The 26,811-nt window shown below is 57.0% G+C and overlaps 1 protein-coding gene across 1 annotated transcript in view; it reads left to right on the top strand.

Annotated features, from left to right (window-relative positions):
- LOC308057241 (hydrocephalus-inducing protein homolog) overlaps positions 1-26,811 on the top strand; it is a 100,210-nt gene that overhangs the window by 57,280 nt on the left and 16,119 nt on the right. Inside the window, exons 21-45 of the mRNA XM_080411361.1 lie at positions 635-778; positions 1,606-2,040; positions 6,566-6,979; positions 8,920-9,024; positions 9,686-9,895; positions 10,769-10,906; positions 12,592-12,769; positions 13,290-13,420; positions 14,139-14,272; positions 15,276-15,412; positions 16,255-16,382; positions 16,468-16,656; positions 17,058-17,207; positions 18,282-18,521; positions 18,797-18,965; positions 20,115-20,285; positions 20,910-21,327; positions 22,062-22,120; positions 22,192-22,442; positions 22,863-23,015; positions 23,338-23,521; positions 24,009-24,150; positions 25,016-25,182; positions 25,587-25,678; positions 25,803-26,576. Of these exons, the coding sequence (XP_080267487.1) occupies positions 635-778; positions 1,606-2,040; positions 6,566-6,979; positions 8,920-9,024; positions 9,686-9,895; positions 10,769-10,906; positions 12,592-12,769; positions 13,290-13,420; positions 14,139-14,272; positions 15,276-15,412; positions 16,255-16,382; positions 16,468-16,656; positions 17,058-17,207; positions 18,282-18,521; positions 18,797-18,965; positions 20,115-20,285; positions 20,910-21,327; positions 22,062-22,120; positions 22,192-22,442; positions 22,863-23,015; positions 23,338-23,521; positions 24,009-24,150; positions 25,016-25,182; positions 25,587-25,678; positions 25,803-26,576 (5,313 nt within the window). The remainder of the gene's footprint in view (positions 1-634; positions 779-1,605; positions 2,041-6,565; positions 6,980-8,919; positions 9,025-9,685; positions 9,896-10,768; positions 10,907-12,591; positions 12,770-13,289; positions 13,421-14,138; positions 14,273-15,275; positions 15,413-16,254; positions 16,383-16,467; positions 16,657-17,057; positions 17,208-18,281; positions 18,522-18,796; positions 18,966-20,114; positions 20,286-20,909; positions 21,328-22,061; positions 22,121-22,191; positions 22,443-22,862; positions 23,016-23,337; positions 23,522-24,008; positions 24,151-25,015; positions 25,183-25,586; positions 25,679-25,802; positions 26,577-26,811) is intronic.

Below are 26,811 nucleotides of genomic sequence, written 5' to 3'. Positions count from 1 at the left end.
CAGGAAGGCCAGAGCGATGCATAAACAGAAAGAAATAGCTTAGGCTGAGCTTAACTGTGAGGCTACAGACACTTTGTCACTGGAGCAGGGACAGCAGGACACACGTTGCAACCAGACCGTTGAGGTTTCTAGCTGGCTGTTTGTGCGTGTAAATGTTCCAAGCTAACCTTAGGCTACTGCAGGCTCTCTGCTCCAGGCCAAATCCTGCTTGCTTTTCTCTTCTGACTAGCATCCCTGCTTTTGTGAGGCTCCTGGAGCCACTAAGGCTGTAGGAAATGACTGGGGGTGAAAATCGTCTTGTGCCATTCTGCCCAAGAGAGGGTAAACTGGAGACAAGCGCTCTGGGTTCACTTTCTGCTTTTGACCTTGGTCAAGCAGCTGCCTCCTCTCAAGGTGCTGTTCCCTCGTCTGTATGTGAGACTGTTTCCCTGCCCCCTGGGGGATGCTGTGGTTTCTAAACGTGAAAAGCACCTGACGTTCTGAAAGAAAAACCTTGTAGAAGGGTAGAAACTAATACAGACAGTGACTAAGAGATGTGTGCAATTTTGGGGTTGAAAACTCTGAAATGCGTCGGAAGGGAAGGGAGGTACGTGGCCACTTCAGGTTGTTTTTTTCTTGTCTCCTCTTTCTGTAGCTACCCAGTGACGTCCTCAGCCTACAGCATAAGCCCCTTTCTTTAAAAAACATGTCCTCCCTGCCGCTGAGCGTCGTCCTGGCCTTAGATCAACCCTTCAGAGTCTGTGATGCGGCCCAGCAGCCCCTCCCTGCAGATGTCCAGGTGAGCAGGACCTTCCCGCGGTGGGCTTTGAGGAGGAGGGATGTGGCGGTGCGTTCCTGTTGGGAAGTCCTCTGGCAGTGTCTTCTGCAGAGTCAGCAGTAGCCTGGCCCCAACTCAATCAGATCTGAAGCGAGCTGCTGGAAGAAACAAAAATACCCGAGTTGGGAAGATACTTCGTGGCTCAAAGCCATGAGGAGAAGGGAGCAGGCACCTAGGGCTGGGCAAGCCATGGAGTAAAGGTATCTCCTGGGACTTGCAGCAGCCGTCCTCAGCCAACCTCAAGAGCAGCTTGCTCTCTGTGAGGGCAGCTCTGCCTTCGGGAAGGCTGAGGATGCTCCTCCCGCTGTCGCCTGGCACCTGCCCTGTCGGTGGTGGAAGGTGCTGGACGTGGGCTGTGCTGGACACGTGCTGGTGGAGGTGCGGGCACCGTTCCTGTGCCGTGCCGGTGACTGGCCCCTGCGAGGCTGAGGCTGCCGTGCCGGTGCACTTGTGCTGTGAGGATAAAGGAGTTTCTCTGGAGTCAGGGCAGCAGCCCTGGCTTGCCGGAGTGCTGGTTCGTCTGTGTGTTTAGCACAGAGCCTCTGTGGGTCCAGAATTCAGTAGGACAATATTTATTTCCCCCTGGTATCGATGCAAAGCACAGAAACGTGAGCCTGCAATAGTCTGACGAGAGCGTGGTGCTTGCAGTCAGGCACTCGCTGTAAAGAACGTGCAGGGTGGGCTGAGAAGCCCACGCTGAGGTCATGCTTTAAGACATTGACATGTTCCATGCTATCCAGCCTTGGACTTCATTACGCTGGTGTTTGATCTTTTTAATCTCCTTGCAGCCAATGAAGCTGGAGGTAGGGGAGGAACGTCATTTCTCCATCGGATTTAACCCTGCTCACGAGGAGCATCTGAATAGCTGGGTGGCAGAGAAGGCTCTGAAGATACAGCTGCTCGAGCATCCTCGCGAGGAGCAGGTCACTGTTCGGGGAGAAGTCTTCTTCCCCAATCTCCAGTTCCAGACTATGGCCGTGGACTTTGGGTGCATCTTGAATGACACTGAGGTGGAGCGTTACATTGAGATGACCAACTGCAGCCCGCTTCTCGTCCGGTACCACTGGTCGTTCCTGACGGGCGGCCACGTGAGCCAGCTGAGGTATGTGCACCGTTGCCCTCTCCTTGAAGCTCCTCTTCCTAGTGTCCTGTCTGTACCTGGCGAAGACCCAGGCCGTTTGCCTGGGATCTGGCAAGCAGCTGTCAGCTCTCCCTGGTGGGAATAACACCTGCCAGCCGTGGTCAGGCTAGATGCTCAGGGAAAAGGTGATCTCCGCCGGCTGGACGCTGGGGGGGAGACCATGTTCTCCAGCTGAGCTGGGGCTGTATGACACTACTAACGCTTTTTGCTTAGCCCATACCCTGGAGTCCTGCTGTGCCTCTGGAGCTACAAAGCCACGCTTAGGCACGTGGACGGTAACATCACCGGTTTTCCATCCCTGCCGACCCTGTACGTTGTCATTTCATCCTAAGAGCCTACATAGGCGCTGCCACCAGAAGGACCTGCTGCTGCCCCGGTCCCTTGCTGCTGCTTTGCTGTAGCCCCCGTACTGGTTCCCCGGGAAGGAAAGCTGCTGTGGAGAGCTGTGCTCGCAGACCCTGGTGGCCTGAGGCAAACACCACCCTGGAGAAGGGAGTTTTTGTCTGTTAGCTGTTTTGTGAATGCGATGTGCAGTTGATTCAGCATTTTTCGCCAAAACGGCAGGTTCTGCTGGGGCTGTAGGTCCAGCTGCAGGTGTCGGTGGGAGCGCTTGTCTGAGCATCCTTGGGAGGCAGGGCATCCAGCCCTGGTCAGTGGTTTCCAAGCCCAAGAGCACTCTTGCAGTGGTGCTGCAGCACATCTATAAACACATTTCTAGCAGTTCCTCCCGCTGTGGCCTCTCTGCGTAGTACAGAAGCCTAGTCTGGGCGGTTTTAATGACAGTAGCAACTGTTTTTTCCATAATGCCCTGGGAAACCGAGCAAAGTTAACCACTGCGCATTGAAGTGCTGCTATTGCAAATAACAGAGATCATAAATAAACAGTTTTGTTTAGGGAGTTGGAATTTGGCTTAGAGGAGACTGGGCACTGGCATTAGCCATGGCGGTGAGGAGGGCTTGGGGGAGAGGCTGTGGACACTGGGGTAGCCCGTTCACAGCGGGGTCTTACCAGGTAACGGCCAGTCTGGTGTGGCCCTTCATGCGCGGTGCCTTCAAGAACAGACCCTAAAATGCCATTAAAGTGGGTTTGTTTTTTTTGTTTCTTCTAATTGGTCAACCCATTTTTTCCTCCTTACTCTTTAGTCACCGCTGCTACTTTGAGCAATCATATCAGCAACACAGTCCAGCCATTGCTGTGCGGTTAGTCATTTCCAGGGCACGCACAGTGACAGTTGGAGGTGTCGGATCTCACTGCAATGATGTTGCTTCTCTGTCTCCGCGCTGCCTGGTCTGAATGTCAACGGGTGGTTCAGTAAATGCACAAATCTTAGCTCAGCAGAGGAATTTATCCTAGCAAAGAAATAGGCATCAGGGCATTGGGACAAAATGCAGTTTCGAGTTTGCTCTTGGCGAGGGCAGACCATCACCACCACCTTCCCCAGCTGCTGGCCAGGTGGCCCAGCTCAAGCCGCGTGTTCCCACAGGGTGCACTGGGCAGGTTTTGAGTTTACTTCTGTATCACATTGTTTTGTTTTCAGTTTCAAACACCCTTGAGCTGTCTTGCTTGTTCCAAAGTCCCTTTTCAATCTGCGTCTGTTGGCCTGCAGGACAAATCAAAGTGCATCGTCGGGGTCCATAAGCCTGTTTAGATGCCTCAGGGGTGCATGGTCTCTGGTGCTTTGCCCTGTGACAGAGCTGGGGCTTTGTTGGGGGGCTTGTTTTCCCCCGGTACTTCGGCTGTGCCTAAGGGATGCACCAGCGTGTGGTTCCTGGGGGCCTGGGCAAGGATGCTGGGCGTGTGGGTGCCACGCACCAGGGCAGCAGCCTCAGCGCTGTTAAAACTCCTGCATTTAATGCAAAGGGGTGGTGGCTCCTGGCACGTGTCCTTGGTGCTGGCAGGACCTGCAGGGACCTCGGGCCTTCCGATCACCGTTCTGGGGTGTCTGTCCTGCTGGTGGTGGCTCTCGCACAGCCTGAGCTGGCAAGGTCACGTCATCCTGCCTGAATCTTCACGTGCGGTTTGCAGAAGCGGTGTGATTTCTGGCTCCTCTATTTTGGGAGGTGGGTGTGGGGAGTGGTGTGAAGCTGTGTCCTTAGGAGGCTCAGAAACCAAGAGACAGGCTGAGATGATTTTTTTTCCTAATGTCTCAGCGGTTTGGATGGTGGGTGGCACAAGGCTGTCCTGGCCCTAGCAGGAAGGACTCTTCTCTCCCTGCTGTCAGTGTGCCTGTGCTGCCATTGAATCCCCCCTGTTAATACCTGGATCCATTTTGTCTCATCTGACGGGTGGTCAGGTTGGGTGAGATGGACGCAGGGGGGTTAACACCTTGCTGTCAGCCCCTCCAGCCCCAGGCTGACCTGCTTATGTCAGGAGGCTCCTCATCTCCACTCCAGTGTGCTGGTGGAGGCACTTCCGCAGCCCTTTGGCCCCTCTGCTTTGGGGCTGGTGCCTTCTGCAGGTGGAGGAGCCGCTCTCTGCTCCTTGCCTTCATCCCTGCGTTCACAGCCTTGCTCTGAAAGTGCTGGAGGCTGCCCAGAAGGTCCCGATTCTGAGAAAGGGTTACCTCAAGCCTGGGCTGATGCCGAACATCTCATCATCTTGCCCTTCTTTCCCAGGACCAACCCCCTTCAGTGCCAGGAAGATGTCGTGTCCTTGGGGTCAGCTTTCTGTTGACATCTCGGGTTCCTCACTCCCTTCCTTTTCATGTGATGCTCATTGTTGTTCTTTTTGACTTTCCCCCACTGGAAAGAGTCCCTGGCTGTGCTGCTTCACGCTTCTCTGCAGCAGGACTTGCTAATCACATCATCTCCCAGCACTGGGTCCCGGAGGGCTTCTACTTTAGAGGGAAAAATACTGTTGTTGTCTAGGCACCACGGTCTGGTGAAGTTGCCTCAAACCATTCTGTAGAACTAGAGGTACCTTAATAAATGATTATGGCTTTTCCATCTTGGGGGTTTCCCTCTCCTCGGGAGCTGTTACTAAGCCGCATTATTTATCACGAGCCACTCTAAGAGCTGCGGTTTCATTTCCTCACCATGTGCATCGTAGCGAGCGGTTCTGGGACAGCTGCCGCGATGACGGCCGGACCCAGGCGCCCAACGGGTGCGTGGGCTGGTGCGTGGCTGGAGGGTGTTGAGGTGCTCCTCTTGGTGGCCCGACACTGTGGGCATCTCCCCTGCCGCCAGGGAAAGGTAGCGTGCAGCTGCAGGCTGCCCAAAAGCACCACTGTCCCAGCTGAGCTGGATTTATCTCATCCTTATGGAGCTGCCCAAGTCAGCGGCCGCTGGAGGTGTCGGGCAGTTTGGTCGCCCGTCAGGGCCCCCCAACATGCACCCGGGTGCCTGGGCTGAGAGGAGCAGGGGTTGCGTGGGTGGGACCGTAGGTGGGCGATGCGCTGCAGGGCTGAGCGAGCGCCTTCATCCCCTCCAGCCCTGGTTTGTTCTTCCCCACGGATGGTGCCGAGCTGTCGCTCGGGGTCCCCGTGGCGTCCCAGCAGCAGGCGGAGGGAGGGCTGTCAGGGGCTCACCTGGGCGAAGCCGTGTTCTTGCATGTCGCTGTAGGGAGGGCAAGTCAGGCGGGATCTCTTCCAGGTTGTGAAGAGCAGAGCCTGTAATCCAGAAATGAAAACCAGCCTTAGATACTAAAGACAAATCTTTGTTTGAAGCCCGTGGTTCAAGGCACTGAATTCCCAGCTGTAAAAAATGTGCCGTGTTTGACTGCGGGGGGAACGTTTACGAATAGGAACAGCGGCAGGTAGGCATGTCCCGAGCGCATCCCTCCACGTGGCGTTGGAAATCCAAGCAGAGCTACTGTGAGCACCTGCTGCAATTTCATACAGGGACCATAGCTGGAGTCATTTGGGAATTCTGAAAACGTTAACCCATACGCTTTTTACTGGCTGCTGTTGCTCAAAGGATAAACTCGGCTCTGTTTGCAAAATGAGCGGTTGAACTGCTTTGCTGAACCGTTTGTCAAATTTGTCCTCCAACAGTTTGTGTTTAGAAAATGCTGGGGAGGTAATGATGGCATCAGGACGTGCCACACCGGTTAGAAGCTCGTTTCAGCAGAGCTGCAGCCTTTTTGGCGCGAGGTGCGGTTTGAGCTGCTGTTTTGCAGCCAGGGAGTACCTGCGGCACGGCAGGGAGCTGAATCTCGGTGTCGCGATTGGAATAGATTGATTAAAAATGACCAGCGTTTCCTTCCCCAAAGCACTAATCGCGGCTGCTTTGGTGCTCATCGGGGATCAATGGGCTGTTTAATTGTGAGTCTCTGCCTGGAGCTGCTTGGCGTGTCTTCCCGTGTTCCTTGCGTGTGCGAAGGTGTCCCGTGCTGGGCTCGTGCCGGCTCCGTCGGGGTTCAGGCACAGCAGGCGGCGGGCTCCGTCCCTGCTCCTGCCATCGCCACTGCTGGTCCTGACCCGCAGCTGTGCGTAACCGCCCAGGGGAAAATTCAGGGTGAATACCTAGAAGAGCTGAAAACCTCCTTGCGGCACTGGGTCTGTGCTGGCTCATCACCATCCAGATCTGCCCCTTTGTGTCTCAGTCCCACCTTTTTGTGCAGTTTGTCCTTTTGTCTCCCTGCAAGGTGTTCACCTCTGATATCTGCAGTTCCTCATTGCAAGCAGTTGCCACTGCTGGACCGGCGTTGTCCCTGGGCAGCCCCCAGCACTGACCTGCTGCATCCTGGTTCTGGAGCTGCCAGGTCGGATCCATTCCTGGGCTGGCGGCACCAGTGCCCACCCAGGGGCCACGTCCTGCCAAGGAACTGCTTCTCCAGGTCTTCCTCCCTCCTGCTGCAGCTTCATGATTGAAGTTACGGTTTCTTCCAGGTTCAGCCCTCCAGCACCTAAACCTTTCATCAAACCCCAGCCACCAAAGGAGGAGGGAGCCTGCTCGGAGCACTCGGCATCTGCAGAGAGCAGTGTCACTGATGGATGCATAGAGGAGCCAGCTGAAGCCCTGGGAGCAGTGGGGGATCCTGCCCAAGAGCCAGCAGATGCAGAGGACTCCCTGGAAGCAAAGGTAGATTTTCTTGTACACTCACTGTTTTGCGTTGCCTCCCCCAGCTTGCCACCAAAAAGCCGTGCTGGTGCCAGCGTCCCTTTTTTGCTGCCCTGCTGCCATGTGCCTTGAGAGTGGGCTGGGCAGCAGGGCCAGCAGCTGGACACGGGGCTTATGGGGAGGGACAAGTAGGGTAGTGTTGTTTGGAGAAGCCCATTCAGGTCCTCCTGACCTATGGTGAGGTTGGGGTTTTTTGGTTGGGTTTTTTTTGCACTGTGAAAGGAGGGGTTTTACCTGCACCGTGATGTGGAGGCTTCCAGTTCCCTTCCTCTGTCAAGCCCTGCCCAGTACTGGTCTCCATGTGCCACCTTCTCAGCCCCAGCTAGAGCCACCCGTTGTCACGTCTCTGCCTTCGCCCGAGCCCTGGTATTGCAGCGATGGCCACAGAGCTGCCTTTTTATAAATGGAGACTTGACAAAGTCGCTGTCTTTTCCTCTTAGTATGGAAAACAGCCTTTGGTCTGCTGACCTTCCTGGTGAGCCTCGGTGCTTTGGAGCTTGGCCTCGGTGCTAGTGGGAGCTGATGGCGCCTTTTGCATCACGTGGGACAGAGGCTGCTCCTGGGGCAATAAAAAAGGATATAGGAGAGCACAGGAGGTTCTGAAAGTGCCGGAGTTGGTGTTAAGTTCAAGGAGGGGGGTCGCACCTGCTGACATCTAAATATCAGTGGTTTTAATGTTGTAGCTCTGCACGTGTTTTCTGAATCAGGAAAAAGGATACCCGGTAGGCATAAAGAATAGCGCGGCTGAATGTTTTCAGATAGAAGCATGAAATCATTTTCGTGCCCTGCTTTGTTGCCATGTATGCACAGATAAAGCAGGGAAATTCAAGGGGATATGGCTAGGTAGGATCCAAAATTGCTTCAAAGGATACATCTGGGTTGCAGCGTTGTCTTCTGCTTGTGTCACTGTATCAAGGCAATGCCCATGTAGCCTTCCTGGGGAGGTGGGAGACCATAAGCCTGGGAAAGATGTGGGTTAGCGTCTTTGGGAATATGCCCTTGGCAAAGCTTTGCAGGCTGGAAGATGTGGAGACAACAGAAAGAGCACTGAGATGTGAGAAGGCTCAGCCCTCCCCAGTGCTTTATCTCCTTGGAGAGATGTAGCCTCTGGTTAGGTCTGAGGATGTGCTGTACATACCCTGCCCATGTCAGAGCCCCAGCGCAAAGCCCTCCTTCATGTTACCGAAGCAGCAGGTATTCTTAAACTTCAAGAGCAATCACAAAGCCCTTGCTTATAAATAGGGGTCAGAAGCCCAGGGACGAGGTTCCGTTTAAAGGATGGCACCTCTGAGGTTAAACACCAGCCCTCAGCTGCTGCAAGACAGAAAAACATCTCAGCTGCCTTTTTCAGGATGGTGTTATTCGAGAGAAATGGCGATCCTCAGCCCTCCAGCACTGATGAGTGCACAAGGGGAAAGCTAAGCACCACCTGAAATGGGACAGCTGTGCCAAGGACTTCTGAAGTCCTTATTTCCCATTTTTGACACTTCTCGCTTGCAGCTGCATTCCTATTATTGTCATGGAGAACCTGAGCTGTCCAGGGGTGGGGTGTTTGGTGCGTTTCTTGGGCAGGAGTGAGCAAAGCTGGGGTGGCATGAGGGTGCAACGTGCCCTCGAGGTCCCTGCCAGGACAGGGTGCTGGGAGCACCCCGCTTCCTCGTGCAAGCCGGTGGGTCCGAGCCCGCCTGCCGGTGTGACACGGGCTCCACCTGCACCTCGTGTCTCATCTGCACGGGTCTTGGACCCACACTCGGCTAATGGCACAGGCGTCCCCGTACTTGGTGTGTGCCTGTGTCCCATCTTAGCTGCTCTTGGCTCGATGAGGCGGTGGAGCCTGCAGCACAGTGATCCCCCTCAGCCCAGCCAGCTGTCTCCTGTAGCCCATGGTGCTTGTTTTCCAGCTGCTGCCGTCCGCTGCTGTGGAGCTGGAAAGTCGGAGGCCAGTGAGGACCCAGGAAAGGATGCGGTTTGTGGAGGTGGAGCCCCTCCCCTCGGGACCGGAGGAGGTAAGTGGGCATCTGTCTCACTTCCCCGCTGGGCTCCCAGCGTGGCAAGCAGTTACGTAGCCCCCGCTGCCACTGGTGGCCCTCGGTGCTGCTCACGGAGTGGCCTCGCATCCCTCCCAGCACGTTGCGCAGCGCTGCTGAAGCAACCGGCCATGTAGGGCTGACCGAGGGTCCTGCCTGTGCAGCGCCTGTGGAGGGTGTTATTCGTCTTGTTACTCATCAGGTGCTCGGTAGGAAATTTTTGCAGTAGCTTTTGCGAGAGCAGTGTGCGGGTCGGAGAGAGAGTGAAAAGTGTCAGGAGTCAGACGAGCTGGGCTGGAGTCCACCCCCAGCTCCAAGGGCTCTCATCTCCAAGTCTTGTGTTTTTCTGAAGGCAGTAAAAAGTGTTTTTAAAGGCAAGTTCTTCAGCTGAGAGAATGTCTTGCTGCCAGGAGACATCCCAAATTAATTTAGTGTATTAATACATTAATTAGTATGGGAGAAGATTTTTCCCAGGGTCTCTCCCACCGGTAAGTGGAATGGATGCAGAATGAGATTAGGGTGATCTCGCCTGTGATGAAGAGGCCCCTCCAGCCACATCTGTACTTTGCTCCAAGCCACGGCTGCTCTACTGCATCAATTTCCACGCTCGACATCTCCATCTCTCCTCCCCTGCCTCCAGGTTTTTGATGTCCTGCCACTGTACGGCGTGCTGCCGCCGGGCAAGAGCCAGCGCGTCACATTCACCTTCGTTGGCCGCACAAACATTGCTGCCCGTGTCACGGCGCTGTGCAGTGTGGAGGGAGGCCCGACCTACGAGATTGCGCTGAGTGGGGAGGCTTCGCTCATCAACTACTTCCTTGACGTGACGGAGATCGACTGCGGGCTGCAGGTACCACACGCTTCTCTTGGCAGAGGTCCTTGTCTTGGAACTGTCGCCGGCGCGTTGCTGCCCACCTAGGTCTAGGGCGCTCTTCCCTTCCCAGCTACTCTGTTGGCTCTGTCGCTTGGAAGTACTGCCTTTGGGTGATACGTTCTGCATCAGAGTTGTTTTTTAATGGCCATCTCTACCCCCCCAATAGTTGGGATTTCCTCCTCTTCAAGGTCACGAGCGCTGCCTCCCGGGACAGGCAAGGACCCTGTGGTGATCTCCAAAGGGACATGTCCCCAGGACCCTCATCCGCCCATCCGTTCCTAAAGCCTGAGGTCCAAGGAGATGCTTTCTTTTAATGCTCTTGATTAACCAACAAAATAAACTGGGGAGGAAGTTAACTTGGGCTTCCAGTCACTGCAGCTGGAGAGAATGTCCCAGAACAATTGGCACTTCTTTTCAGTTAAAATCCCCACAGACCCTTCCAGCTGTTGGCCCTGTTTGGCTGTTGCCCTGTCTGTCTCTACTTTTGCTTCTGTTTTGCTTGCAAATACTTGTATGCAGGTGCCTCTTATTCTGAAATGCCTCGATGCCTCCTCTTTTGTTTCAGCTGGCTGTTAGGTGACACCTTAAAGAGCAGAGGGCTTGTGTCCCCTGGTTTATTTATTACTGCACCTCTACGTGCTGCCGTCAATAGTGTTCCTGCGTAGGGCTAAGGGGTACCCTGTGGCTGGGGGTCGCCCAGGTTAACCCAGGACACCGCAGTGCCTGTACCTCCCCTGCGCTCCCTGCTTCTGCGCTGTGTTCATGTGCTTTCAAGCCAGGGAAAAGGGAAGGAGACTCCCAGCAGCAGACCTGCGTCTGTAACTTCCCGCTCCTCTGTCTTCTCTCCAGCTGTTTAACAAAGTCAAGGAAGCGGAGGTCACCCTGCAGAACAGAGGGAAGGTGGGATTCACCTACGTGGTGCTCGGCTCCAGCGCAGCCGCTGCGGACAGCCCTCCGCTTGGCGTGCCCCTGGCCGTGCCCAGCATGGTGAGTAGCACAAGTGATTCACCCTGGCCAGGCTGCCCAGGAGAGGGTTATAGGGAAAAAAGGTGGTGGGGCAGGTGGAAAAAAAGAAAAGGAAGACAGAGCCACAAAACCGGCACGGAGAGCCAGGGCTGTAAGCAACTGCTGCTGGGTGGCAGAGAAGGTCGAGCAAGCGCGGTCCTACTAGAGCCCCTTCATGGCCTTTGCTGGTGGGTGGCTCTGGCATCCTGCAGCAGCCGCCGGCGGGAGGCACGAGGGCTTTGGTAGCTCTTTGGACCCCGAGTGCTGAGCTCTGTGGTTGTGCCGACACTGGAGCCAGACGGTGCAGGCTCTTGTGAGGGTCACCTTCCCCAGGTTGTGTGGTCAAGCAGGACGTACTCCCTGTCCCTGCCTGTAAGAAACCCCACCTGCCCCCTGCCAGCACTAAGCAGGACTGAAATACTGTCTTGCCTGGGCATGAAGCTGCTTTGCCAGAAATTTTAGCAGCCCTTGTATTGGTCCCTCCTCCAGCTTTGCTGCTTCGCAGCAGTTTTGTGGGGCAGCGAGGGGGTCAGGGAGGTTCGGGGCTGGAACAGCCAGGAGAGGAGTTTGCAGCATCCCGGCGCCCCAGCTTCTTAGTCCTGCGTGGCTGTCTTTGAGCTGAAGCAGCGTTCCTATCTTTGTCCCTTTTTGCAAGGGGAAGAGGAAGCCAAATGGCTTTCACATTGTTTTCATGCCCGTCTCCTACAAGGGATGACACACTGATGCCCTCTTCCCGCGGGCTTCCGAAGACGCAGCTCTGCTTGGACCCGTGCAGCCAGCTGCTGCAGCAGCAGCGTGGGTGCTGGCAGCTTGGCAGGGCTCACCTTTGCTGCAGCTGCGCTGTGCGCTGGAGTACGGGCTCAGGGGACCAAGTGGCAGGAGCTGTCCCGCTCAGCGGCTTCCCCTGCAGCGTGCAGGGGAGCGGGGAGCCGAGGGTCCAGCCCAGCGTGCAGAGGGCGAGCCCAAGGCGTCTGCGTCTGTGCCCGGTCACCCAGAGCCATGCTGCTGTCTGCTTCCATGTGCTCTCAATGTGGCTGGTGTGAGCCCAGCCTGAGGCTTGGAGAGCCTTTCTGGAAGCCCAGGGAGGAGATGTCCTTCCCAGCAACACCTTCTTCCCTAGAATTTGTCCTGGTCTGCTCCTGCATTTCCAGAGATGTATGTTTGCAGGTCGCTGTGAGTCTGGATGGGCTCACGCACCCCTGGTGTAACCACGCAGGCAGGAGATGTTTGGTTGGGATGATGAATGAGTCAGGCCCTTCAGCAGCAGCCTGGCAACCGCTGACGTGCAGTGTGAGGAGCTGCTGGCCCTGCTGAGGGCATGGGCCTTAGCTCGTCTTCCGCAGCAGCTGGTAAAAGAGCTTTTCTTTATTCAGTCTGGCTCTTGCTAGCAGAGGGTAAGCACTGTGAGCAGCAGAGCTGCGCTCCCGCTGAGCAAAGGGCGGTCTGTGCTGTGGGAATGCAGCCTTACGAGCCCTCTGAAGGACATACTGCACCCTGGTGTAGGAGGCTCGAGCTTTTAGGATACGAGAAAGCTAGAAGGCCGTGTTGTCTGACGTTTTCTTCCATAGGAGAAGCTGTTTTCTCTTCTCAGTGTGCCTATCGCCTGAGCCGTCCCCCCACCAAACGCTCTTTGGTGCATTCCCTCTCTTGTCTCCCATGCCCTGCAGGGTTACATTGGACCTGGCAAGGAGCAAGTGCTCAAAGTCTGTTACCTGCCAGGAGTGCCTGGAGTCTTCTGCAGGGCTTTGCAGATTCAAGTGGGTCACCTGGAACCAGCAAGCATCACCCTGAGAGGAGAAGGGACCCTTCCCAGGATCTGCTTGGACCTGCCCAGGAACATCAGCGGTGAGCACTGCCTCTCTGCTCCACGGGAAGGTCCCCTGGCTTTTTCCCCATGTCATATGCCCACAGGGCAGCTCACCCCCACCCCCACCGAGCCTGGAGGTTTCAGGGCTGTCAGAGCAACACTCAACCCTCGGGTTGCTTCCTGGGTCTCTAGCAGGTGAGCCCATGTGGGCTTTGCCCCAGGAACCACCCTGCAGAGCTTGCCAGCATATCTGTCGGAGGCCTGGGAAGGTGGCGGCTGGGCAGAAAAGCTTGGGGAAGCTGTAACGCGGGCTGGCAGGGATGTTGGCAGGGTTGGATTTGCCATCGCGTTGCAGGGGATGGGATGCTCCTCTGTAGGGGGGAAGGTGGGTGGTAGTGAACGTCAGGATTCAGAGAGGAGCAGCAGCATCCACTTCCCATAGATTGCTCAAGGAGTTTGTTTCTGGGAGAGGCCAGCATCAGGGGAGTGGGGCTTCCCAGCTTAAGTGGGATTGGCACGGCGTCCACGCTTCTATTTGTGGATCGCTTCTTCCTCCAGGAAATGCAAAATACGAGAAGGTCCTCAAAGAGGCCAAAGAGAAGATGGCAAAGGACAGCCAGAGAGCTGAAGCAGTTGCTCTGGGGGAGGCTGCAGCCGCGGAGCCACCCAGGGACGACGCGGACACCGCGGTGAGAAGCCCCATTTGGCATGTGCCACCCTGCCCCTGTGTCACTCGAGCCCTGGGCACCCCGCAGCAGGCTTCCTGGGGCCCTGCTGGCACTTGGGACCTCCCTGCCCGCACCTGGCCACGAGCATGTGTCAGCTCAGTGCTGCCCCAGGGGCTGCCCAGCTCTGGCTGTTGTCCCTCCAGCAGATGCACCAGCTCCCCGACTGCCTCAGGGAGAGCTCCTGAAGGCCGTGCTCAAGTGACTGAGTTCCCGGCACTTTGAAGGAGCTGCGGGTCGTGTCTGAGGGGTTTGTTGCTCACGACCCAGCTTACCAGCAGCAGCCTGACTGCGCCCTGGGGCTGTGCTGTCAGCGGTCATCTCCAAGAGGCATCAGCTTTCTCGTGGTTCCCTTTCCAAGAGAGCTGCTGTCCAAGCTGCTCTGGCACTGGTTGGGGGCAGGCAAATACTCGGAGCTCTGGAAGGTTCCTGGCCTGCCTGTCTGTTTGTCTGGCCAGATCAGCTTTAATGACAGTGACTGGGCAGGCGAAGGTGCTGGAGTCTGTTTCCCTTGAGATCAGGTCTTGACTAAGGGAGCAGGAGGTGTCACAGACGCTGAGCAGCGAGGCAGAGGGACTCCATCGCCCCTCTCAACAAGATCAGGGTGGGATCCTCTCTCAGAGACAAGCCTGTGCCTTGGGCAGGACCTTTGCTAACCAGCCGCTCTCTTTCCTTGCCTCAGTGGGACACGCAGCTGCAGCTGCAGGTGGAGCAGTTGCTGATAGAGGAACATGCCCTGGAGCAGCAGAAAGCTCTCAGCTCCGGCCCCCCAGAGGAAGCGGCCTTTGACCAGCATGCTCGTCGGAGGCTTCTCAAGTTAGTAGAGACTCCAGGTGCCCCGAGGGTGACACCCAGCAGTGCACCCCTGCTCCCGAGAGCTCCTGGTGTCTGCAGAGCTGGCAGTAGCTGGGCACTGCAGAAAGGGTCTGACCCTGGTAGCTTTGACGTGCTCCTTGTGAGCAGCCGAGTGTCCTCACTTCATAGTGCCACCCTGGGGTGCTCAGCTCCCCACAGGTGCTGGGTTCTGCTCTTAGTGCTGAGGGGGTCCAGTGCAGACCGTCCAGCCCCTCCAGACAGCACAGACACCGTCCCTGCTGACCAGCTCTGAAAGAGGCAACTCAAAGCTGGCATCTTTGTTCCAACTAACAGGCCACGCTAAGCAAAGCCAGCAGGGAATCGCACGGGCTGAGAAACCCTAAAGCAGGGGGTGTAGATGCTGGTGGGACCGTAGGGCTTGCCTGGGTGACTTGGTCCTTCCCTCTGCTCCTTCCTGATGAGGCAGGGGCACGGTAGGCTCCAGTTCAGGAAGAAAATGCTCTGCAAAACAGACCACTTATGCGCTTTCCCGAGTGGGATTGCTCTGGAGAAGGAGCTGCCCTTGAACGCTGTCAGTGCCGATTCCTGCCTTTCCCGGGGCTGCTCTGGGGACAGACCTGGCTGCAGAGCGGGGAAGATTGCCTGTGCAGGCAAATCTCATTGCAAGGTCCTGAAGCGATTTCAGGCTTGGGCTGTACACCAGGTTAGCAGTTCCACTGAGGCCAGTGGAGGTCTGGTGGACTTAGCCACAGTGGCTCTTTGTAGCCGAGGAGCTGCGACCAGTTAAACACAATTTTGTGTTGAGGTCCCAATGGTAGCTGATAAAACCTAGGACCTGCACCCTCCATGACTTACCGAAGTGTTACTACCAGGTGGTCAGGCCTTGGCTTTCACAGGCTTGAGCTGGGTTTTTACAGCAGCAAATACCCACTTTATTTGTGTCTTCTGTCCACCTGGAGATGTAGCCGGGCTGTGGTTTAAGGAATGTCTCTCTTCCTTTCAGAGTTCAGCTGCCTGAGTACATCCTGGACTTTGGCTGTGTCATTCCTGGTACCGTCCGCACGCACCTTGTGAAGATCACCAACCCCGGGCGGTTGCCTGTGTCCTTCCTCGCTGATAGGCGTGCCTTGTGTGGCACAGGTAACCAGTGCTGGAGGGACTTCCCGTGGGCTTGACAGATGAGCTTAAGTCACTGGGTGTGTGGGGGCGTGTTGCGTGCCTGTTTGTACAGCTTTTTTCTTCCTGACTGCCCCCTGCTCGGTGCTTTAGAGCCTGAATTCTCCTGGACAGCAGTGCCCAGAGACCTGGTCTGCCTGGGACTGCCCTGACACCTCATTTCAGGGACTAGGTGGGCTGATCACCTTGGTCACCTCTCATCATCTTCTGCTCTTGGCTACCATGAGTGACAGCCGAGGTTTTGTGCTCTCTGTGGGCTCGTGTTGCAAACGGACGGGACCCTTTGTGGTTTGGAAGTGCTTTGTTTAGACTTCATGATGTCATAGCCCTTCAGTTGAGCCTTTATTGAGAAAAGAGCCTGTGAGATCCTCTGGTGTATCAAAACAGGCTTCCACGACAGGCCCTGAGGCAAGGCTGTGTCCCATCAAACGGTGACTTGCTGTGTCTGAGGGGTGGTCAGGTGTCTTCTCTAAGTTGTTGTCCAGGGAACACCGCAGCATGGGGGAATCTTCGTTGGAAATTCTCCTTCGGGGAGGTCTGTGCATCCTTCCCTGAGATGCCCAAGGAAGGAATTGCTGAAGCTCAGCCTGATGGGTTTCATTTTTACCATGTGGACCTTGGATTCTGGCTGCGAAAACGCTTTCTCCTTGGGCGGTGACAAGGGAGAAAGAGCAGCAGGCTTCTCCGGGGATACAAGGGGGTCTTTCGCAGAGCTGCCAGCCAGGACGCCCGCGTGGCCTTAACGTGCTTGTGACACACAAGCGACATGAGATGTATCTCAGCTGCTTTATTTTCATCTGTTCAAGGTTTCAGTGTGGATCTGGACCATGTGAAGTGCCTGCCCTGCTGCAAGACTAAGACCTTCAGAGTGCGCTTTGACCCACAAAGCGCCAACCTGCCACTGGGAGAGGTGGACGTGCTCCTGCCCATCAAGGTACCACCTTTTGGGGCAGGCAGCAGGCTGGACACAGCAGCAGATGTCACCTGGTCTCTCAGCTGGATGTTCTGTCCTTCACTAGGTAGCAGGTGGCCCCACGTTCCATGTCCGCCTCCGTGCCGACGTGACTGTGCCGTCCCTCTGCCTCTCCAGGGACAGGCTGGAGTTCTCCGCTGTCCAGTGTGGGCAGTGCCGGGAAGAAACTGTCCAGCTCCACAATCAGCTCCAGGTCCCCTGTCAATGGTTCGTCACCGTGCACGAGCCTGTTAAGGTAAAGCACAGACAAGGTGTGACACGTAACTTCTTGGTTGGGTTTTCTTTGCCTCTCTTGCCCTTTCTGTCCCCGTGGCTGCCTGGGCGCTTGGGCTACAGCTTGGCTGAGGAAGCTTCTGAGGGTACGGGGCAAGGCTGCTTCGCCTGGACCTGTTCGTTAGCTGATGCTTCACTTCTCTGCCATCTTCACCCATTCCTCCTCCTCTGAGAACAGTGCCTCCCCATCTGCCTGCCCTGCCTACACATCTTTGCTCCCGTTTATGGTGCCACCAGGTTATGGTGGCCACGTCTGGTTTGGACGTGGGTGCTCTTCGCACCGTGGCAGTATCTCAGAGCACGGCAGGAACCAAGAGTCTGTCCCCACAAAGGCCACCTCACACGCCTGGTTTCTGTGCCCAGGTGGACAAATGCTTGTCAGCGAGCATGCGTCGGAAGCTGCTGCAGGAGTTGGAAGCCAAGCCCCGTGTCTTTGAGGCACTGCCCTCGGCCGGAACCCTCGCTCCCGGACAGCGATGCAACATGCGAGTCAGGTTTTCACCCGTGGAAGAGGTGAGATTGGCAGGTGTCACCCCGCGGAGGTCTGGCAGGGCAGTGTGGAAATGAGAGCCCAGCGCAGGGGATGAGGTCTGGCCTCCGCATGGAGCTTTCTGCCAGCCCCATACCCGCTGTGCCCCAGTTTCCCCTGTAGCGCGCACTTCTGAGAAGCGCTTTGGAATCCCCACGGGGAGTTGCACAGGGAGCATCCAGGCTCGGCGGTGTGGCTCCCTCTCGGCACATGGAGGAGATCCACCTGTCTCCCCTCACCTTCCACCTCGTGTGGGCATATCTGCAGGCTGCAACGCCCCGGCGCAGAGCAGCTGGCATGCTCGCGGGGGACAACCCTGGAAGGGCCAACCTGGGCTAATCCTGCTGCCGGTACCAGCAGACAAAACAGCCGCCAGACACCTTCCTGGGCACGGCGGGACTGTCACCTGTAGCGGTACACTGCCAGCAGTCCCTGTGGCTCTGGCCCAACCTGCCTGCGTGTTCCCACGCGGTCTGGGAGTCAGCTTAAGTGATGGAGCATTCCCAAAGGCAGTTTGCATGTGGCCACAGTGACTTGGAAGCTGGCAGTGTGTGACAGCATGGACACAAGTGCTTCCATGCCTGGGAACAGTCCCAGGGACGGTATAATTGCTAGTAGGGATGCCACCAGCTTGTGTTGGGCTTTGGCCAGAGCCAAACGCTGAGCAGAGAAGATGACCCTTATTTCTAGCCAGCGAGAGCTCATCTGCCTCTTGCGTGGCTGGTGTTTGCCTGATGCAGCAGTGCCACAGCTGTGTCTGGGCAGCGTAACCCCGAGGACCTTTCTCATGAGCGCTGCGCTCCCTCGTGACTGGGTGAAAACGTGTGACAGACTGTTTCAGATCTGACACCAAACAGCCAGTTACACCTCACCCAGGATCCATCCCAGTTACCTGGAGCCAGCATGCAGGTGCTGCAGCCTCTGCTATAATTAAATACCTGTTTTCCATTCACCTTAGAGGTACCGATGACACCGCTGACCTTGGGGCAAGGGTTGAATTCCAGGCCCTTGTCACCTGGGACTTAGCGCAGGACCTTTCTGTGCTTCTCTCTTTTCAGAAGTCCTACAGAAGGAGGCTGAAGATTAACATTTGCCAGAGCAGCCAGCACCTCCAGCTGCAGGTCTCGGGACAAGGTCTGGAGCCGCAGCTGGAGTTCAGCCCCCCAGTGCTTGAGCTGGGACCGGTGCTGCCATACAGCCATGGGGCGGAGGGGACAGTGGTGGTGAAGAACCCGTGCGAGTTTCCCATCGAGTTTTACTCGCTGGAGTTTGACCAGCAGTACCTTGAGGAGGAGCAGGTGAGCGGGAAGGTCTGGTCCCCGTGTGCGTGCTGCCGTAGCTTCACAGTGCTGTGGTGGCATTCCCGGGCTTGCGCCAGGGAGATGGAGGCAGTCCCCAGGGCACAGCCTGGTGGCACTTGAGGGGCAGCCAGCCCTGCTGCCAGGCCGAGGGGGGTGCTTGGGTAGTCCGTGCTGGGAGGAAGGCATGGGGGAGAAGACTGGTTGGCTGGGCAGTGTGTTCGTGTGGTCAAGAAACCCCTCCTGTATGTGGTTTCTCGTCCCTCCGCGCACAGGTCCTGCGCATGCTGAACGACTACGACAGCCGCAACACCTTGTTGCTGCCTCTGCGTGGCCCGGGTGAGAAGCTGCCCCCAGAGGTGCTGGAGTACTCTCAGGACCAGAAGGGGCTGCAGGATGATCAAGCAAAGCCCAAGACTGGGGACCCAGCGGACCAGGACAAGGGTGAGGGTTTGGCATGGTCTGTCCTGAGTGTGGACACAGCAGGGAGTCCAGGCTGCGTGCCCCGAGTTCTCCATGACCTCATTCTCCACGGAAAGCCCGTGCTTTTAGCAGCCGCCTGTTCCCCAGCTTGGTGGAGGAATTGCTAGGTGAAAACCTGTGGCTTGTAAGACGCATCCTCTTGCAGCTCTGAGTGCAGCTAAAGCAAGCTCATATCTTACTGCCACACACTGGGGAAATCATCAGGGTGTCCCCTTGTGTCCCTCAGCCACAAAGAGCAGGCTCAGATGAGTTCTTCAGCCTGTAGGACCAAGTCTAATATAACGAGCTGGTTTAGATTTGTTCCTTCGCGGCAACACAAGCACAAGCTCAGAATACCCCTGGACAGGCTCCTCGGTGCCTTGGGAGTCTCCCTCCTTAGGAGAGTTTTGCTTTTGCTTGTGGCCCTGCAAAGTGGGAATGGCCAAGAGCAGGTTGCCATTCCTTCCCCACGTCCTTCCTCCTCGGCCAGCTCTGAAGGTGCCTGGCACCTGTCAGATGGGGGCAGAAAGCACTCCGCTGGGGTTGTTGGCAGCACCTCACCCCGTAGCTCGGTCGTTCCCCCCTCCCTTTTCGATGAAAGCCAGTCCAACAGGGTGAATTCAGAATCCGAATGTGAGGAAGAGGAGGAGGAAGGTGTTAAGGAAAGACGCGGGACGGGTGGTAACCCGAAGCTCTTCACCTATTTTGTCCGTTGTGGCAAAAGGGCCCCAGCGGTGGACTTCAGTGCCACCTCCATTGCTTCACTGCAGCCTGGTGCCATCTCCCTCGGGACTGTTCCCAATGCCCAGTTGCACCTGTCACCCCCCTTAGGCACCAGGACCCGGGACCAAACTCCCATGAGGACCGTGGGGAGGGTTCATGGAAGATGTGGCCCAGGCCTCCTGGGTGTTGCCAGATGCTCTTTCCTCCTCCTGCCACCCCACTTACTGTGCTCTGAACAGGCCCCTTCGCCAGCAGCTGGATCTGCGCGAGCCTCGAGGACGGGCACGATGAGATCTGGGCTGTGACATTGCTTGCAGCAGTCTCCTCTCCCAGGGTCTGAGGGGATGGGGAGGGCGATCAGGGTCCCAGGGAGGCAGGAGGCTGACTTTTCTACCTGGTTCTACACAGCAGAGCACCAGCAGAGCACCAGCAGCAGCAAGGAGGCTGCAGGAGAGCTGGCCGACAGCCCTGTCCGTAGGGCCATCGCCCGCCACCTGGGCATCGATATCTCTGCCGAACGGCGCACAGGCGGAAGCCGCAGAGGGATCGTCATCATCGTCCATGGGGCACCTCGGACAGGTACGTGAGCTGTTGGCTGCAAGGAGAGCGGGAAGCAGGAGAGACTTATCCTGGTGGGCCGTGGTGCTTGGTCGGCCAGTTGAAGTGAAGCGAGGCAAGCCACAGCTCTGCTGGTCCGTGAAACGGTCCCAGGCCTCTGCCTAGCTGGTGCCAGTGGTGTGGCTCATCTTGTGTCCCTATAGCTAGGCTCTTGTCCCCCCAGATGGGGTGGCCATGTCCCTCTTGCTGCATGGGACCACATTGCCTGGTGCCCGTGTTTCCTCATGGGAGCAGCCCCTAGCCCATGCTGACCCCCAGACTGCGCTCAGCTGGCACCCACCAGCACAGGGTAGCGAACGGTGGTGGTGGGCCAGGGCTCGAAACAATGTCCTGGCCCAGGGCTGAGGTCACACCACAAGGGACAAAGTCCTGGGCTGAACCGGAGGTGGAGGCGATCCACCTGGCTCTGGAGTTCAGCGCTTCTGACCGTGCTGAAGCTGCCTCCCTCGTGGTGTCCCCTAAAGGGACATGTGCTTTCTGAACGTCCTTGAAACCTGCAAAGCCTCTGGGGGGGCTTTCCAGAGCCTGTCGCTGAGAATGCTTCACCTGCAAATGTCACCAAGCCGCCTTCCTCTCTCTCTCAAGGAAAGACAGCGGCAGCGGTCGCCCTGTCCAAATATTACGGCGCTGCCTGCTTGTCCATCGACGCCGTGGTGACAGAAGCCATCTCTGACGGGAGCAGCGCGGCAGGGCTCCGTGCCCGGGAGCTGTGCATCAGGGCTGCCGCTGAGCAGAGCCACAAGGAGACAGAGGATGAGGGTAAGGAGGAACACTGGGCGCAGAGCGGCGCTTTGGAAACCCACCATGGCCACCTGCTTCTGCTTGCTCCAGAGGAGTTTGGCAGCCCTTGGGTCTCTTGGGGAGCACGGGTGCAAGCGTGTAGAAATGCAGAGCCATTTCATAACACAGCTCGGGTGAATAAGAAGCTCTGTTTTGAGGGGTCAGACAAAGGCATTTTTACTGCCTCTGGGCTTCTTGACACACGTTCCTTTTTCTGGGAGTGGTGAAGCACACCCATACCTTTCTCAGAGCTTTATAAACACATTTTCTCCGAGCTGAATCCAGCTTGCTCCCTGTGGCCATCAGGCAGAACTGCTGCCCGCTTGAACAAGGAATAACCCTCCGAAGTGGCTCATTAAGCTCTAGGTGACTGACTGTGAGTGTGGCTTCACAGACATGAGAGGAAGGGAAGAATAACCTCTTGGAGGAGTTTTGGATGAGACGCACTGCAGATGAGCTCTTTTTCTCTGGAAATGTATTTTTTTTTCCCCCTATACTGACACTGTCAGGTTGCGGAGCTGGCACGTGCTGTGCTGTGCTCCATGTGAGACTGGAGACTTTGGGGAAACTTTCTTGGGCAGTTGTTGCCCTGAGCTCTGCAGGGTGAGGCCAGACGCTGGCCTTGGCAGGGGACGTTTTACATTGCTCAGCTTTGAACCTGGGTGGTTGGGAGCTGGTGGAAGGGAAAAGGCTCTGGGTGCCAGGTGGGGTTATCCCAGGCAGAGGGTTTAGCTTCCATGGAGATGGGTGATGCTGCTGGGGCAGGGCTGCCCGTTACAGTCTCCACGGGAGAAGGCAGGATGGGTGCAAGGTAGGAAAATGATGGTGCTGGGGGACGAATCTTTGGCTTGATCCATAGGGGAGCTGCTGTGCAAAGTGTCACCTGTGTGCATGTTTATTAAGGAGGGACACGGGGCTGTGCACGACAAACTCTCTGGCCTTTCCGTCCTCTCTCAGCTTTATCGTGCTAGTAAGGGAAGCAGGGCAGGATCTGCTTCTGGAGAGCAGCGCTGCTAGTGCCCAGCAGGCTGGGGGACAAGTGTTGTGTCCCTGCCAGGGGTGGAAGGTGCCTGCTTGCTCCCCGCAGCACCCATCGCCAGCCCCGCTGAGCCATCTGTCCCCTCTGCAGGTCACAATGCAGATGTCTCTCTCAGCGTGCAGTGCCGCGCCAAGGCCGGGCACAGCTCAGCGCTGCGCCAGTCCAGCTCTGAGGAGGACGGCAGCCTGCAGTCCCCGAGTTCCCAAAGGCCGGTGAGCACTGCAGCAAGCAAGAGGAAGCCGCATGGCCGTGCATCCCAATCCCGGGAACAGCATCGAAGGGATTCGACAAGCTGCCAGGTGAAGCGTGATCTGCGCTGGGTAATGCCTGGGTCCTTTCTGTTGCATCTGAGAAGCGAAGGGGCTGCTTAGAGTGGGGGCTGGTGTGTGGGTGTGTGGTGCAGAGCGCCAGCTGGGCATGCTTGGGGTGGGAACAAACCCCTGTGCTCTGGCAGAAATCTCGACTGGGCCTCAACAGTTTGTTGGCAAAGCGCAGTCCTGGCTAATGTGGCCGCAGGCAGTGGGCAAAGCTGCGGGACGCTGTGCCGGGGGCTTGCAAGCCACGGGATGTGTCCTCCAGGGTTGTCCCCTGGAGCTGCTGGCCTGCAGGGTTGGTTCGAGCCTCCCGCTAGTGGGAAACCCTGGCTGCAAGCCCAGCAGTTGGAACTGTTCAGGGGTTACCCAAGTGGTTTGGTTTACTTGTGGCGTTCAACATTGCAGGGCTCCTCCATTTCTCATCTCCACCCTCCCCTTCCCTGCGTCCCTGCGCAGCGATGGCTGAGCATCGGTGGCAGCACAGAGGGAGGGCTGGGCTGTCTGAGCTGCGTGCTGCCCGAGGACTTGCTGGTGGCCATCCTCTCCGAAAGGCTCCAGGTACGTGGGGTGGGGTGGGGTGGGGGCAGATGCTGCGTTCCTGCTCCGGAGAGACAGGCAGCGAGGCAGTTTGGAGAGGAGGTCTGTATCTGCTCTCGGAGGAGCCCCGAGCTGCACGCAGGGATCCTTGGGGGAAGCTGCAGATGCCCCAAGGTGGCAGAACGTGGGGAAAGATCAGAGCTTGTCTGGGCCGATGCGCTGGACACAACGATGGCTGGTGTCCTTTGACATCTGCTGACAGTGGACATTTACTGACTGGCTGAGAGCCCCGTGTGTGCCACAGCTGGCTAGAAAAGCTGTTCCTTTTCAACTTTATTCGCAGCTGAGTGACTGCTACCAGGGCGTGGTGTTTGATGGCCTGGAAACCCTCTTTGCGCACAACATGGCATCTGCTCTCCTCTGCCTGCTCAAAGCTGTTGGAAATCGGCCTCACATCCATGTCGTGAACCTGTTCCAGGATTATGTGTCCTTTAAAGCCAGGGAGACAGCTGCAAAAGAGCAGGAAGGTGAGACTTTTCATCTCCGCACCTCTCAAATCTTCCCTGTCAAGCACTCAGCCTTATCTGTGTGTATCTGGGTTACCAGCAGGGCTTGTAAGAAGTGCTCTTATTAATCCTTCCACCTTCTGCCTGGGTGTAGCCAGCGCTCAGCTCACAGTTGCTTAAAATGCAGCAGAGCAGAGCTGAGGCTGTGAAGACTTCCCTTGGTCTCTACTGTGAAAGCCTGGGCACAAGTGCCAGCTGTTGTGGCTCAGAACCGAAGCAGCAGCAGCAGCTGCCCGCCACGCTGGTGCGCAGGAGCCAGGCAAGGCGCGGGAACTCACCGTGAACTGTTGATAGTTCAGGGGCTGATCTGAATTTTGGAGCAGGGCTGTGAGCTCCCCAGCACCTCCTGGCAGGATGATCGGCTGGCTCGGGACACAGCTGTGAATCCTGGCAGCTCACCCCCAACAGCAAGCTCTGCTAATGGTTTCTCCTCTGGCCTTGGCTGAAGGACGGGAGCAGGAAGAAGCTGCCCGCAGGGAGAGAGAACGTCTCTGGGAGATGGACGAGGATGAGTATGATGCCCTCACTGCGGAGCAGAAAATTCAGCTTCATAACCAGATACGCCAAGTCCAGCGCGAGAGGAGGCAGAGGTCTGTGCGCCTGTAACTCCCCAGGAGGGTGCCCCTGCAGGGTTTTCCTGCTCCGGAGACCTCGGTTGAGCTCAGAGGGGTCACGGAGCGAAGGCCCGAAAGGGTCTGCTCCAGGCGGGCAGTTTCACCCCCAGGTTCCCAGCAGAGGAAGGCCCTTCCTCCCGGGAGAGAACATCTTCTCTCCAGCTGAGCGGGGAGCCCGCGGGTTTAGACGGTGGCTGCCGGCACCTGGGCTCTGGGCTTGCCTGGCCGCTGCTCCTTAGAAGTGTCTCTAAGTTAATTACGTTGATTCTCATCTTCACCCCCCTTCTTCCCCACACCAGAGGGGTTGTGGTGTGGCTTGGTGTGAGGCACAGCCGTGCTGGCTTGGTTTAGATCCCAGTCCTGCCGTAGGGGAAGTCCTTGCTGATCTCCCAGGTTTTTCCTTCCTGAGCGACACCGGCCATAGAAGCCGGTGGCTCTTGGGCTCACCCTCAGCTGCAGCAGCAGGTCAGCCTGGGAGAAGCTCTGATCCAGCAAAGCAGCCCAGGAGGGGAGGCCGCAGGGGTTGAGGAGGATGCACAGGCTAAGTCCGAAACTGGGAGGGGGACCCGCTTAAAGCGAGCGTGTGTTTCCGCACTTCGTTCAGCCCAGGCTGACCTTATGAAGCAAGGCTGAGGTTTGGCTGGCCCTGGAGGTCCCCTCCCACCTCTCCTCACTTGGGATATTCCCAGCCTCCCCAGGCTGAGGGAGGTCCACAGAGATGGCCTAACGGTTCTGCCTGGCCTCAGGGTCAGGGAATGAAGTGCAGGACCAGCTGGGATGGCGGCAAGCCCAGACTTCTGGTGGTGACTCTCGGGCGTGTTTTCTGTTTGGCTTGCTGAAGGGAGATGGAGCAGCTAGCTCGAGAGCTTGAGGAAAAGCGTCGGCAGGAGCTGGAACGCTTGAAGGAGGAAGAGCTGAAGAATTCTGAGCAGGGGAAGAGAAAGACTGGAAAAGACCAAGAGAATGCTTTGAGGAGGGAAAGCCGGCCTGGTGTCAAGCAGGTGCGTGGTTGTTTACAGAGATGACTGAAAGCCCTGGGGACCTTCCTACGGAGCTGCGCCGTGCCTCAGGGAGCCCCACGCAGTGCTGGGGACGAGCACCTGGCAGGAGCAACATGTGGGGCTGCGCTGGGAAACAACCACCGGGGTCTGATCGTGCTGCTGCTGCACCGGGGTGTCTTCCCATGGGTTTGCTGCTAGAGCTGCTCTACTAAGATCATGCTGCCTTTGAGTCCTGGCTTCATGTAACTCCACATATTGACTACTGAAGCCCTAGGTAGTTTTAGTCCAGCGTTTCTTCCCACTCTGCCTGTGACTTACACCTGTGAGCCATGATCTGTCTAGGATGTGGGGTCTTTTCCTACATGTCTGGCAGGAGATGCCCCCAGGCCTTAGGTATTCATTAGCAGGCAGACTTTGCAAAGAAGCAGGCAGACTTTGCAAAGAATCAGCCAGCCACAGGGATGCTCAGCGCACCAGAAATGAACCCAGAGGACTGCACGGGAGTAAGGAGGTGTCTTAAGTTCTCTGCTTGGTTTGGGAACCTGTTCTGTTCCTCAGCTGGTTTGCAGGACCCCTCATCAGTCTGACACTGAAGAGTTTGGTTTGTTGAGCTAAACTGGGTACCAGCTATGTTCTGAACTGGGATTTATAGGGTGCCTAGCACAGGTCTCGAGCGAGGTTTGGGGTGCTATTGTAAAGATCATTGCTGCCCTACAGCACCTGAGTCAGTGCTTTGAAATGCTCCCTGCTTTTTTTGCTCTTCCTGCCCAGGGCATGAACAGTCCCACCAGCAACACCAACACATCCAACAGCCAGAGGTCGGAGGTCACCAAGGGGGTGGTCAAGACACGATCTGTAAGGAAGCGCCTGGGCTCTGTTGCACGCTGCACAAAGGAAGATGAGCAAAAGCAGAGCAAGGTCACCCTGATGGATGCCCACCTGGCAGCGGCTGCACACCCCACAGACCTGGAAGAGGGGGAAACAAAAAATGAGGCCCAGAGTGACAGCGAGAACTTGGCCCTGAGGTTTAATATCTACGAGACGTCGCAGAGGGATGTTGCGCGTATTTTGGCATCCTGGGACAGGGTTCAGGGTATCCTGCTGTTCCCCCTGAACCACGAGGACGCACGGCACCCAGCAGAAGAGCAGCCCCAGCACTCATCCAGCCCCAGGAGCTGGAGGGACAGAGAGAAGGAGCATCAGGAGAGGCTGGAGAAAGAGCATCTGGCAAAACTGAAGGCTCTTGAGGATGCCAGAATACCTCAGCTGGAAGGGGAAGGTGCAAAAGGGTCAGCCAGAGGCCAGGGTGTCGGGGTGCCCTGCTTGGACATCCAGGTGCTGGGCTCAGAAGATATGACTAGGAAGATCCTGGAGAGCAGCGAGCTGCCAGCGGCAGAGCAGGTAGAGCCCTGTGAGGCTCGGAGGCTGAGCCTACCGTGCTCCTGGGCCCCGGTCCAGGCCACCGATGATGTTCCACAATGGCTCCGCAGCAGCCCCATGGCTGGGGGAGGTTCTCACCATCCCTCAGGTGGGTGGGAAGCAGGAGTGCTCTCTGTACAAGCATCCCGTCTGTTGAGAGAATTTCCCAGCCTGGAAATCATTGCAAATGGTCCCAGGGCAGGGCAGCTCAGGTTTC

Source organism: Falco punctatus (genome assembly GCF_963210335.1).
Source record: "Falco punctatus genome assembly, contig: scaffold_125, whole genome shotgun sequence".
Taxonomy (NCBI): domain Eukaryota; kingdom Metazoa; phylum Chordata; class Aves; order Falconiformes; family Falconidae; genus Falco; species Falco punctatus.
Note: the sequence above shows the minus strand (reverse complement) of the source record. Positions and strands in the feature narration are given on the sequence as shown.